Source organism: Arvicanthis niloticus, chromosome 4, assembly GCF_011762505.2.
Source record: "Arvicanthis niloticus isolate mArvNil1 chromosome 4, mArvNil1.pat.X, whole genome shotgun sequence".
Lineage (NCBI taxonomy): Eukaryota > Metazoa > Chordata > Mammalia > Rodentia > Muridae > Arvicanthis > Arvicanthis niloticus.
Window position 1 is genome coordinate 13,313,808 of NC_047661.1, and position 14,042 is coordinate 13,327,849.

Sequence of the window (14,042 nt, forward strand, 5' to 3'; positions counted from 1 at the left end):
GGAAAGAATACAAGTGTACTTCAAGCTGCAACTTTAAAATACAGCTGTAAACACAAACACCCAGACAATGACATTTTCTGCTGAGCTTGAAAACTAGATAAAATAAACCACTTTTAGATGTCTGCCTAGTTGAAATAGATGGAAGTACCATTAGATACTAAGACAGGCTCCATAGCAATCTGGACCACAGTATGCTCTAACAGGATGGCTCAGCTTCTCCTAAGCTAGGTAGGCCTGTTGATTGGGGTCACAGCATGGATCTCAGAAAAACCACAGAGACATTCCAACTACAGGGCACTCTTCAAAGGCTACTGTTTGGTCGGAGTAGATTTATTCACACCAGAGATCATTCCATATTTGCATTATTTGACTATTCAAAATCTACTGGCTTTTAAGACCCAGAACTGTTCTCACATGGGAAGGCTTGCTCCTGTCATCAGGAGTAAACACAGAGGCTTCATTTATGATGAGCAACTGATGCCTCTATGGTTTGAAAGAAACATGCTTGATGGGTATGTATGAATGTTTGTATGTATATATGTATGTACACACACACACACCCAACACAAAGAAAATATATACCAGCCACACCAATCAATAGGCCTTAGAAGCCCTTACAAGATTTTTATTGATTTGTGTGTGTGTATGTTTGTGTGTGTCCCAGAGATGGGTGTTGGGTGCTTTCATCGCTCTCCACCTTATTCTCTGAGACAAGGTAGTTCACTAAACTTGGAGCAGACCTACTGAGCCTGAAGTACACTGATCCCTCCGCCCCCCCCTCCCCCCCAGCACTGGGATTACAGATGCCTGCTGCCGGGCCTGTGCATTGCTGCTGGACACTGAGCTCATACATTCATGTCGCTTTACCAACTGAGCCGTCTCCTCAGCCCTAAAATTATATTTTAAAATAAAATTGCTGTCCAGGACACCTCCTTTTTGGTCCCAGAAGCAGTCCTGGGTCCTCAAAATTGCTATGCCCTGTGTATAGAAGGTGATCAAATGACCATGACTTGAGGCCTACACCTCCCATGAGGGAAGATGTGGAATACACAGCGGCAACTCTGGCTGTGCCACTAACTTACCTCACGTGGTAATCTGTGGCAGGCCTGAGATCTTTCAGGTTACATTCCAATTCTTCTCCACTGGAAGACAAAGCCTTTGTTAGTTTAATACTGATCTCAATGGCATAGCACCTTTGGAACTGGGCTTCATAGTCATTCACAGTTACTTAAATACTATTGTGTCAGCATTTACCAAAACTCAGACGTAAGCCTGATTCGGTTGGTTTTTGTTTCTGTTGTGTTTTTAAATTGAAAATCAAACTCCTTTGATTAGATACCACTCAGATCTAAAAAACAACAAAGACGTTTAAATTTTTAAAAATTTAAACTGTCTTATGACTTCCAAGATATAAAAGTAAATGCATATGCAAACAGATAGGATCCGTCAATACACGTCTGTATGGCAGAGGGACCCAATCTTCACCTGGCAGAAACTCTGAAGAAGCCCTCAGCACGGGACTACCCTAGTGAACTTGTAGTCCATCCCAGGCCCCCAAGAAATAGCTCTCTGACAAAGTAAAACCACTTCTGTGGGCCAAAGGGGAAACTGAGCTTTAACCTAAAAGGTAAAGAAACAACCCATACAGAGAAAGATAGGCTCTGTTTAATCAGGACACAAAGGCCAGGCGTGGTAGCATGAACCTGGAATACAGAACTCTGGATGGGGGGGGGGGGTAGGATTATCATAAATTCAAGGGCAGCCAAGGGGACCACACAGCAAAATCCTCCCTTAATTATTTTTTTAAAGATGGCGGGTATATGTGTGTCCATGACTTACTTTTCATCTTCAAAATGATCAAATGGCTCACTAAAGAGACCAAACTAAGTTCATTATCTGACCCTAGCCTGAGGGATAAAAGACACTGCCATGGTTTTCAAAATAAGAAACACAGTTTTCACAATAGAGAACCATCCGGTCAGCTGGCAAAACTGGAGTCAGGGCAACAAGTTACAACAATGTTCTGTGGCAACTTTAAGTTTACAAAGCTGATAACGGCTATGTGGTTATCTACAAAAGCATCCTTGGTCTCAGAAAACATCCTGAAACACTTGGTGGTAAAGGGCGGTAAAGTCTGAAACTTAGAAAAAGAAATATACAGAGAACAGAAAAATACACAGCTAGCAACGTAACCGAGTAAAGGATCAATGACGGAAAGCTATCTGCAGACTACAGCTGCATGCAGTAATCAATAGACTCAATGCTTGGTGTGTCTGAACTTCTCTCAAAGTTGTCGTTGTGAATTTCAAACCAGAAGCTATGTCCACACCTAGTGTATAGCGCTGCAGCTTGACCTGCATTACAACCTAAAGTATTTTGTTATCTGCTAAACTAGACCAACATAGGAAACCAGCATAGTCATTGAGAATGTTAGCATTTCTTGGAGAAAAGTACCCTAAAGGATTAACAAACCACAGCAGCTGAAACTGAGGGGCAGGAGCTCCCTTGCAGGAGAGCCAGGCTTCCAACCTTCAGCAGCAGGCTGCATGGGGTTGCCTACCTAACTCCTTGAGATGGTGGTGCATACCTGAATTGAGCTTGAGGGACAAGACGAGGATCCCTAAGTTCAATAAGAATTCCCTAAGTACAGGAATTCTTGACCAGCCTGGGCACCAAAGCCACACACTCTCCCCATCTCTAATTTCTGAGTGACAGAGTGGAGGCTCTATATTTTCCAATCTGTCTCTAATTGTATTTATTTCCAAACTCAAATAAAATGATTAAGAGCTTAAGCACCAAGCTGGGGTTTTAGTCCAAGCACAGAAGGCAATCTCTTGCAAAGGGGTGATGACATGGTCTCTGTTGTGCTCTGGTGTAGCTCTGTAGAAAAGAGGTCTGATGGTGCCAGGGTAAGAGCAGGTGTCGGAAACTACAGGGACATAGCTGGGACCAGGGCAGAGCCACCAGAGCAGAGTAGGAGGGAAGAATCAGAAGGAAGGGTCAGTGCAGGAGCAGTCCTTTTCTTATCTCTTTTTCTCTTTACTAGTCCACAAATTCGTTCATTGGGGTACCACACCATGAGTGTAGATCAGGAAGAGGGCAACAGTGCTTGGCACTGATGAGACGTAGACCAGGAAGAGAAACAGAAGCTTCTGGTTGAGACACGAGTGGGGTCTGAGTGAGCGAGTGACCCTGCTATGAGCAGTCCATCAAGGCCACTCACGTGATGGCCAATAAGCAGTGCAACTGAAGCCCACTTTTTGATTTCTTGCTCTGCAAACGTGAGCTGTACAAAGGAAAAAGGACTTGACTCTAGTATTACTTGTTGCCAAGCTATGTGGGACTCCATAAAACAGGCTAATTTTTTCCTCTGTGCACTGAACTCAGAACCATGTTAGACACTTTTTGTCCTGAAAGACCTTGGTAGAAACTTGTTATTAATATTATATTGACAACTAGCATGTAATCAAGAGATTCACTTCACCATACAGCCCTGTGTTAATAATTTCTGATTAATAATTACTTGGACAAAATTAATTAGTTCTTGACATTATAATTACTTTCTCCAGGACTGAGAACTGAATCGAGGGTCTCATGCATGCTAGGCTCATGAGCTGGCTACTCGGCCCTGTAATTACTAATGTTTAAAAGGAAATTTGCATCTTATGAATTTCCCATTTTTTCCTCTTCAGTGATGCAATTTAGTAGTAAAGAAAACCATGTGAAAACACACTTTACCTGTAAATGATCTTGTATTTCCCATCTCGCCCTTTGTCAGATAAGGCAACCTCATAGCTGTAAGGGAAGGAAAGACCACCATGGGGTCCACAGGACAGTCCGACAGGGGGTGCCCAAGACAGCACAACTGCTCTTGCTTGGATATTAGACACCTGAAAAAAGAGGAGGGGGCATGAGTTAAAAAGTGTCTACCTGTGTTCCTCCTTGTGCCTGACAATTTTAGGTAAACAATGGCACTTTCTAGAAGCCTTACAGCTTTGCAGTGTGTTGACTTATCCTATGATGGTAACACTGTTCCCCCAAGACACACAGTCCTGTAGATCCCCAGGAGAAAACAGAAGCAAGGACCAGGCTGACGGGAGTGTCCCCTTCTCCACTGACCACCTGTATCTGGTTATTGTAGCCTCTGCTTAAGACTTTACCTGAACAAAGGACCTGGGAGAGCAAGAGCTCTGACTCCACTCACCACTGCTGGATGCTCTAGCTACACGTGCTCCTCGGGCCCCGCTGGACGCTCCCTGCTGCCCATAGCTCTGGTCTGCTCATTTTAACACAGGTCTAGCCTTGGCTTCCTTCCCTGCCTGGTCTCAGCTGCCCCTTTACCTGAGGCTCTCTAAGTCGTCTCCCCAAATAACTATGTGTACTCAACTCTCTGTTTTAGAGCTTGTTCCTAGATATACCCAACCTGGTGCACAGCCTTAATCCTTTACTTCAAATCTAACAATGGAGCTTTCAAGTTACTTTTCTAAAGACTATTGCAACCTGGTTCCTGGTCTGGATAACACATTAAAATGAAAGAAGGAGTAAGACTCAATAACAGAAGCCAAAGCTTAGTGTTCACAAAGACTTTATAGTTGACTATGTCAGCTCTAGGTGGAGATATATAAGGGATACAGAGTCACATGGTTTCTATTGTTTTCTCCTATTTCTGCCACTATCTGATCAATACAGACTGGAAATCTATATACTCAAAATAATTCAAAAGCACAGATGATGGGTAGGGAGATAAATATTGTGCATCTTTTTTACTCTTGCTTCTTATTTCAATACATACACACATCCCTTCATATAATTTCTGTTCTATACAGACGTAACACCATGGCACATTTGGCCAGACACCTATTCATCCTTCCAGATCCCAAGTGGACCTCCCCTCACTGCCGAGTAGCCTCAAAGTGCCCCATTCACCGTCACACCTCGGTGCTCTGTGGAACCTAGTGAGAACTGCTACCACTGCTAATCCCACCCCTGTCCTTTTCCTTTGTCAAGCTCCCCTGACAGACTATGAACTCCCTGATGGCACAGACTAAGTTGTAGTCAACGGTGATCAGTGGCTGCGGAATAAACATTTGTTGAATCATAACTGAATCAGAGGGAATACGGTACATTCAGTTTCTGATAGAGGCAGCAGGACAGGTGATGGACCACTGATAGATGTGGAATGACTTGTTAGGAAAGACCATCAGAGAACCAATCTCCTGCTGGAAGAGCTGCTGCCGCAGAATGCCAAGCCCTCCTGCTGTGCCTTTCATTGACTGAACTACATCATCAAATGGGCAAGAATGTGGGACCAAGAACCACTCTGTGCTCTCTAGTTGCCAACTACCCATCCATGCCCTCCAAAGCTCTCTCTCCTGCACTGTGACTGGCTGCGTTGTGCTCTTGCCCCCATGATGGATCTAAGTACTTCAAATCATCGGCACAATCAACCCTTCCTCGCTGTGGGGCTTCTGTAAGGTATTCATTCACAGCAGCAAGACAAACAGCTAATATAAGGAGTATTGAGGTTGCCACCGTGAGTAGAGAGGTACACAGGGCACCAGGGACAGACCAGGGACAGACCAGGGACAGACCAGGGACAGTCTGTGAACTCTCCTCCCAGATCTGCTTGTCAGTGTGTTGGTCACTTCAACTCTGGGCATTAATCCCTTTGTTTCTCTGATTAGCTTTTCAGACAGAGTTTCTCACACAGACCAGAGTATATGCTGAATTCTTCCACAGAACTACACGAGTAATCTTGAACTACTGAGCATTTTTTATGACTTTAATTTCAAAGGTGCTGTTTTGCTATGAAGGGTTCGGTTTCCATTAAGAGAGGCTCCCTGCACCTGGGAGACATCTGCTAGGTGATAAATGGCTGCCTTGCCCCATTCTGAGAACCAAGTGGGTAGTGACACTGATTCCATGATTTGGGTGTAAACTAACACATCTCAAAATAGCCCAGTGAAAGCCTGTGCTCCAGATACCAAGCATGCATTCAGAAACTCATGCCCTTCAAACTTTTCCTTTCTCGAGAATGCTACAAACACATTTTCCTCGTTGAGATTTAATTATTTAAATGGGCAGAGACACGTGAAGCACCAGCTAAAATAGTGATTACTCCCCACTAGACTGTGAGGCACCCTTGAGAAGATGTAGGCACTTGTGGAAACACAGCATTGCCAAGGGCCTTCCCAACACAAGTGCATGCTGGGAACTCAGCATTGGTTCATAAGGACAGGTATTCTGTGAATTCCTCCCTTAAGCTCTGTTAGCAGCTGGCCTCCGGTTTCTGTTCTTTAGGCACTGGCACCCTGTGGGAGAGAGTGCTGGGCCTCCCTTTGGACTTGGAAGTTACTTCCACCTCAAGGTAGACTCCAGGAAAATATAGTATATCTTTGAGGACAACGCTCCCAGAGGTCAATCCTCAGCCTCAGATCTGGTAAGGTGAGATCTCTGGGTCCAAGCCCTGCTCTAGGTGACAGCACATGCGTACTTGACTGTCATATTGCAACTCTCACTCTGTGCCCCCCTCTCTCACCATTGCTGATCACTGAGGCCTAGAATGTGGTCATTTGTTCACTGCAGTGATCTCCATGGCTACAGACACATTCTCTCAATGTATAACTGCTTTATGGATGTACAAGAGGTCTGGCACCACTGCAAGTCCGTATGTGGTTCCCAGGTATGAATAACTAGACATGGCACAATCTGACTTCGGCAGCACTGATATAAAAAAAAGGGTCTTTAAAAATATATGAGGTAAATCTGCATAGGAATTGGTTAACTGGTTAAAAATTCCCTGGGAACTTACAAAACTACTAGCTACTTCTAAATGGCCACATGTCGGTTAAAACTCAGTCTTTCCTATGTATTTAAAAGTACGGATTCCAACTTAAGAGTAGTTGTGTGTGTAAAGTAAAATATATTAACTTGTAGCAATCCTCATACCATTTTCCTCTGCCCCTTTTGTCCAGTGTTTGAACTAGCCTGTAAAATTCTACTTTTTTTTTTTATTAGACTCAGAATTTAGCTATGTGAGATAACCACCAATCTGGTGAAGGAACATACTAAGGAAATAGTGCCATAGACATTGGTAACTTCTAAAGCAGTCTTCATGATGAATAACCCCAAAGAAAAACACAGGAGAGGAAAGGGTAAAAGACATATGTTCAAACCCACAGCTTCAGGCTCCTCTGCTTTCCAGCTTCTGATGTGGTGTCTGCTGCCAGACACCAGGCTGGTCACCTTTCGAGGAAGCGCCTCCTACAGGGTCTCGCGCCTCCTAGTTCTGCTTCTGGCACAGACAATCAATTGTTTCTTCAAACTAAACACACGGTGATGGAAAGGATGCACAACCACAGCTCCAGGTTTTCTGCCTTTATGTCAAGAAAACAAGCAGCTCACCAGGACATGGGAGGCTGCAGTGGCCTCTATCCTCTGAGGGGCTCTGGCCAGCAACAAGGCTGTGAATTCCTAAACCAGGACGCAGCATTAAAGCTCTTGTCTAACACAGAGCAATGGCCTTGTCAGCTGAGTCCCCAAGGCACCCAAGCACAGAGTTCTGACAAATGCCTGTGTTTCAGTAGACAGACTTAAGTATTTGGATCTCTTTTATGGAGCAGCAAATGATTCACTCAATTTGGGGTACCCAAGGTTACAGAAAGATGACTGGGGTCTGCAAGCCCTAGATGCCACTTCTGCACTGGAATCATTAGCAAAAACCTCAGAGAAGAGTCATTGGTTTTCACTTAGTGCTGGTAGAAAATCTAGCTGAAGGGGAAAAGAAAGAAGAACTGCTCAACTTTCTTCTGCAACTTGGACTCTTCCCCTGGAGGGCGGCCTGTCATCCCCCCTCATCCCTGAATGTGGTAAGGAGCTGCCTCTTGCTTAACAGCATGCTACAAACTATAAGGGAGGTCTCTTCTAAGGAATCTAACAAAGCAAGTAACTCTTTCTTCAGATCCCCACGTGGATTTTATTACATTAATGTTCAAAGACGAGGATACCAGGGGGGACCATCCCTTGTCTATGGTCAGGGAAACACTTGATAGCCACACTTGGCACAGACCCAGAAGCCACTCCCTCCCAGCTGCTGCCTGGCAATGTCATATCCTCTACCCCTGCCTTCCCCCACATTGGTCAGTCTGTTGGCATCTGTCCTACCCACGGGAGTCCAGATATGTCTGTCACGCACTTCTTCAGCAAACATTTGTCAAGGGCTCTATGTGTGTCAAGGACAGTCATAGCTAGGTCTTGAGTGAACAAAGACTATGGGACAACCATGCATATGAACTTTAGAAAGAAGAAACAAAACGCAAAGAGTAAGGATGGGGGAGAGAACACCGCGTAAATTAATGAGCAGCTGGTACCAAGTAGAATCGGGTGACCAGGAGGAAACAGGGCCCTGTAGAACGCCTCCTTCCTAGGCTGGGAATTAACCTGGGTTCACCCGAGAGCAGTAAGAGCTCACTCGTAACAGCTCAGCCACTCTCCAGGCCTTTACCTTATTTTCTGCAACAGGATCGCCCACTGAACCTAGAGCTTACAGCTTCAGCCACATCTGTAAGTCAGCAAGCCCCGCGAACCACTCAGCTCTGCCCTCTGTGCTTGGCTTACCGGTGTGCTCCATCACTCCTGTTATTTGTTTTTCATGTGGGTGCTGGGGTCCAAGCTCAGGTCCTAATGTTTGCAGATCCAGCATGTACCCACTGAGTCATCTCCCACCCCTTACCCCTTTTCTGGTCTCTCCCTGCACATAGCCGCTAGCCTGCCAGTCTGCTGTAGTATCTACAATGGGAACTTCCCTTTCTGCGTTCAGTCCCCCACTCCAGCTCTTCATCCTCCTCTTCCCACAGCGCTTTGTCTACTGGACACTTCCAGCTGTGTGCTACCTCTATTTTTCTGGATGTCTTGCAAGTGAAACAGACTTAGTCTGTCCAAGAACAGCCATGAAGATAGTCCAGGCAACTGGAATAGACCTTCAAAAATACCCTTGGGTGCACTGTGCTATAGGCAATGGCAGGGCTGACGCAGGCCATGGTGGCATGACAGGAGCTACTGCAGAGCGTGAGGAATATCCACCCAACGGCATGGGCAGCAACTGGGAAGCAGCCGAAAGCAATACTCAGAGGCCAAACGCCCAGGTGCCCATGATGTCTGGAACTGGATGGGTAATAATTTGATCAGTTGATCTTTGGAATGGGCCTAGTATCTAGCCTTCCTTGCCACAAGGGACACCACCACCTAATTCTGATTCCTGCATCCCCTCCTCATGTGGTCCATGATGTCAAGGAGTGGGAGAGTTTCTAACACCCCCATCTCTCTGGGTCCACTCTCTTGTCCCAACTAATCTGCCAACTTATACCAACCTGCAAATGCGGTCCCAATTACTTAACACATTCTCCTAGAAACACCTGATGTCCATTTATCCCTGCCAGAGTAAGTTCAGACCCCTCACCTCTCCAGCAAGGGCCCTCACAAGTAGCCTGTAATGTCCAACTTCCAATGAACCCGTACTGTTTGGTTTAGTCCAATTGTGAGCCTGAGGTCTAAATGCTGTTTAAAAGTTTCGGTCTTTGTAACACATGAAGAATCAAGATTTTTCAATTCTACCAGAAAAACATTCCCCCAGACTTTGGCTCTCTAATGTCAGACAAAAGGCTGAATCAACATCATAAATTTCTATCTGAATTTCAAAACACCTGGCAAATGGGACTGACCCTCACACCACCACCGTCCCCCTCTTCCTTTTCTTGCTATTGTGCCCAGTGTCCTCTAATATAAATGTTATTCTGAAATCTACCTAGGGAAACACCTGCGATTTCCGAGAGTTTCAAAATGTATTCTTCCTCCATTTACAAAGGCAACAAGAAATTACCAAGAACAAACTGCTCTGTCGATCCCCCAAAATCTAGATGCATCTAATTGCATTCAGAACATCTGCACAAAAGCGGCACTTCAACAGGCGATTATACAGACCTTGCTCTAAATGTTCTGGATGCATTAATGACTGGCTACTATTCACAGCAGGGTCCTGCTTACCCACAGCATGGCAGCAGAAAGCACATGGGGAATACTTAAGAACTCGTTGTTCCTGCAGAGATGTCCAGAAGACATACCTGTGGTTTCTCTATTCCCGAAAGAATGTCTTGCACTCTCTTTACTTCCAACTCATACTCTGTATTGCAAAGACAAGAAAAAGAAAAAAAAATCTGTTAGAAGGCAGTAAGGCTCTCAGTTTTGTTTTCTGATGCCTTCCTCAAGGGAGGGGATCATCACGTCAGTCAGTCAGCTGCCTGTTACACACTGCTGTGCTGCCAGGTCTCACTGTGGTTGTTCTGTCCTGCCAGTGTACAGCTGTAAGCACCCAGTATGTCAGCTAGATTTAGTCCTACTTTATTCCGTAAGACTGGATGAAGGGAACAGAGGGTCCTAAGAAGGGCCAGCAGGAGACCCTAACTCATGGAGGGACATAGAACAGCTAAGAGAAGACCAACCTGAGTGCCAATGGCTAGTGAGTTCAAACTTAAATTCAGCATGTCTGTACGTTCAGGTAGAGTCATGCATTCATTTATAGTTTGGGTTTTACATTGAACTGCAGTATTTAAGTGGAGGGATTTACACAGCATGGCTGGAGTGCGAGGAGACATTAGACTTCTGCACAAATAATGTATGTAAGGAAGGCTTGTGTGGTGGGATAATACACTGCCACATTGTATTTATAAAGGACAGAGCTGCCTCTGGCTAGAGCTGCTGGTAACCGTGAGGAAATGCCTGGGTTGGGAGACACAGGTGCCACAAAACCAGATGTGACAGACAGTGGTGAAGAAATGATGAGGGGTAATTCTAGTCTTCGTCTGATGGATTATAAGATGGGGCAACGGACATTTTCATACCATGGTAAAACCTGCACTTCAGAAATAGGAGAAAAAACCATGGCATACAGAGATGGGAAGGCTGTGTACACAAACAAAGATAAATAAATACTCAGAACTCAATCTGCTTCTCCTGGCAGAGGCCATGGAATCCGACTCTGAATTGTGTGGTGGATTCCGGAACTGTTGATCCTGACTTATAACCCAATGCTAGAGAGATCCAATTCCCAGGGCATATGTCCTTGTTCCCAAGTCAGTGGGAGAAGGGTGGCAGGAGAGCAAGTAGTACTTGTAACATCAGAGGACAAAGCTGTCCTCAAAATAATCCAGCAGGAGCAGGCTGAGCTGTGGGGCAGCAGACAAGTGCAGACAGAACTGGGGACAATGGTGGCTTTGCAAGCCCTGCATTTTACAAGACTATGTGTTTACTATTCAGGTAGAGTCCTAGTCACCTGTTCAAGGACTGTCACCCTGGGCCGGGCGGTGGTGGCCCACGCCTTTAATCCCAGCACTTGGGAGGCAGAGGCAGGCGGATTTCTGAGTTCGAGGCCAGCCTGGTCTACAGAGTGAGTTCCAGGACAACCAGGACTACACAGAGAAACCCTGTCTCAAAAAACAAAAAACAAAAAAACCAAACAAGGACTGTTACCCTAAATCCTGACTCTTGTTACTCAAAATCCATTGCTTTCTTATCTTCTACCAATGTTGGACACAACTGCCCTGCTGAGCTTCCTTCTGTGGTTTGGTTTGGTCTTTCCTACTAAAATGTGTCTGAAGTAGGTGATTTATTTCCTATAAAAACAAATAAACAAACAAGAAACAAAAACCAGATATCCAGGCATGGCGATGCACACTTGTAATCTCAACAGTCAGGAGGCAGAGCAATGAGAATCTGGAGTTCCAGGCTAGCCCTGGCTACACAGCAAGAAGAAAATATGTTCCTGTCTGGGAATACAAACAGCTGAATGAAATAAAGAAATAAAGACAGTAACACCAGATATGGGAGAGGGTGAAGGAAGGAGGGCAACGGACACTGGAGAAAAAAAAAACTAGGCTGAAATGCTGGATGATTGCAGAGTAGTCGAGCACATGCTCCAGGGAAAGTCTCAGGGCCAGAGTGAACCAAGGAAAAGATGGAATATGTGAGCCTGAAGACAAGGTGGAGGAGTGGGATGACGGAGCAAGACGAGGAGTAAAGGTGGAGGGGTGGGGCACAGGGCAGGAGGAGGAGTAAAGGTGGAGGGGTGGGACACGGGCAGGAGGAGGAGTAAAGGTGGAGGGGTGGGACACGGGCAGGAGGAGGAGTAAAGGTGGAGGGGTGGGACACAGGGCAGGAGGAGGAGTCAGAAGGTGCCAGTGGGAATGCCAAGCATAGCCTCTCTAGAAAGACCAAATCTACCAGATACATAATGAAAAGAAACTAGCAATACAATAGATGCAAGTAGTCAAGGAACAAGCAAGACAATAAACACAAATAGTCAAAGAACAAGCAAGGCATTTAACCCAATTCTGTGAACACTCCCGTGATCATTGTTTCTAAGGGCTTATCAGGATGACCAAAATATCTGAGCCAAATTCCCTGTCCTAGCCCAAAGTCATTTTCATGTCTGAAGCCTACTTCCTTGTTCTAGCCTAAAATTTAGATTCCTGCCTGAAATTACTTCTTTGTTCTAGCTTAATGTCAGAATCCTACCTGAAGCCCACTTCCTTGTCCTTGGCCAATACTCCTGCCAAGCAGCCCATTTCCTTAAAATGGTATAAAAGCAAAAAGGAGAAGGGGCATGGGATAAGGGGATTTTAGGAAGAGGAAATGGGGAAAGGGGATGGCATCTGAAATGTAAATAAATAAAATATCCAATAAAAAAGGGGGAAAAAACCCAGAAAACAAAACAACAAATCAAAATGAAGAAACTAATTCTAAAAGCATGGAATCATTTTTATGGAGTCACAACAAAGACACCTGGGCTCCCTTTTCTTTTGTTCATGTCTCACCTCCCCAAGAGCCTCGCTCTTCCCAAGAACATTGTTAGCAAAGGGAAGGTTAAAATAAAAACATACAACACAGTGAACTGTTGAAAGGAAGGAAGGAAGAAAAAAACCTCCCAGAGGAAGTATGTAGAAATTTAAACTTTCCATAAATAATGGTTTTCATATTTGCTCCAAAAAAATTTGAGTTCAGACTGTTTGAATAAGAGTATGGGCTAAACTAATTTAAACATCTCCATTTATAAACATAATTAAGTCTTTGGCTTGTTTCACCTGATTTTGCTCCAACAAAACAAACAAACAAACCAAACCAAACCAAACCAAACCAATGAGGTCTACCTCAGGTGTGGCTGTAGTGCTACTTTGTAGCAGCACTTTCATTCCAGAACAACATCAGCATCCGTCCCCTCAGCACCTTCCTCCTACTTTTCCCAAACCAGCTCATGTGGAGATGTCCCTCTGGTCATCAGTTTGCCAACAAGCTGGTACTGCTGACCTATGAGCAAGCTATGTCTATTGAAAATATAGGATCACATTATATCCATTTGAAGACTAAAGATATATGTGTATGTATGTATGTATGTATGTATGTATGTATATCTTTGGATGAAAAGAAAAATAGGCGTAAACAATAAGGGTAAACTAGACGTGCAGTCAATGCCTGTGACAATGAATACAGCCAAAGGAAGAAAATACTAAGAATGCTCACAGATGATCTTTTTATGTAAAAGATCAAACTAGCCATTGGCAACTTTAAAAATATTACTTATCAGACAGGGAGGAAAAAGGAATCAAATACAGAAAAAGTGTAATTACCTAAGGACCTTTATTTAGTGCTTAGGATTTTTAGGTAATAGTCTCTGGTAAAAACAGTATAGACAGCTCTCCAGACCTCTTTCATGGCTTTAAGTAGTGCTGTTGGTGTGGACTGCCCAGGCATGTGGACGGAGTTCAGGTCCTAGTGTCTACATCAAAGACAGCAGGAATCTCACGCACCCTAGCACTGAGGTGGTGGAAACAGGAAGATCACTGGGGCTTGCTGGCTCCCAGCCTAGGCCTCCAAAATACAAATGGCAACTCTTGTTTCAGCAGAGTCTGCCTCAAAGGAACAAGGCAGAGAGTGATAGAAAAGGCCACCTAACCTAATCCCTTCATTTGGTCTCAATGCATGTGCACAGAAGC

The 14,042-nt window shown here is 44.7% G+C and overlaps 1 protein-coding gene across 6 annotated transcripts in view; it reads right to left on the minus strand.

The window, feature by feature from the left end:
- Fndc3b (fibronectin type III domain containing 3B) overlaps nucleotides 1-14,042 on the minus strand; it is a 288,833-nt gene that overhangs the window by 80,721 nt on the left and 194,070 nt on the right. For all 6 annotated transcript variants that reach the window (XM_076932205.1, XM_034499558.2, XM_076932204.1 and 3 more), the window contains exons 7-9: nucleotides 10,119-10,177; nucleotides 3,739-3,890; nucleotides 1,083-1,142 (exon numbers count right to left, since the gene is read on the minus strand). In XM_076932205.1, the coding sequence (XP_076788320.1) occupies nucleotides 1,083-1,142; nucleotides 3,739-3,890; nucleotides 10,119-10,177 (271 nt within the window). The remainder of the gene's footprint in view (nucleotides 1-1,082; nucleotides 1,143-3,738; nucleotides 3,891-10,118; nucleotides 10,178-14,042) is intronic.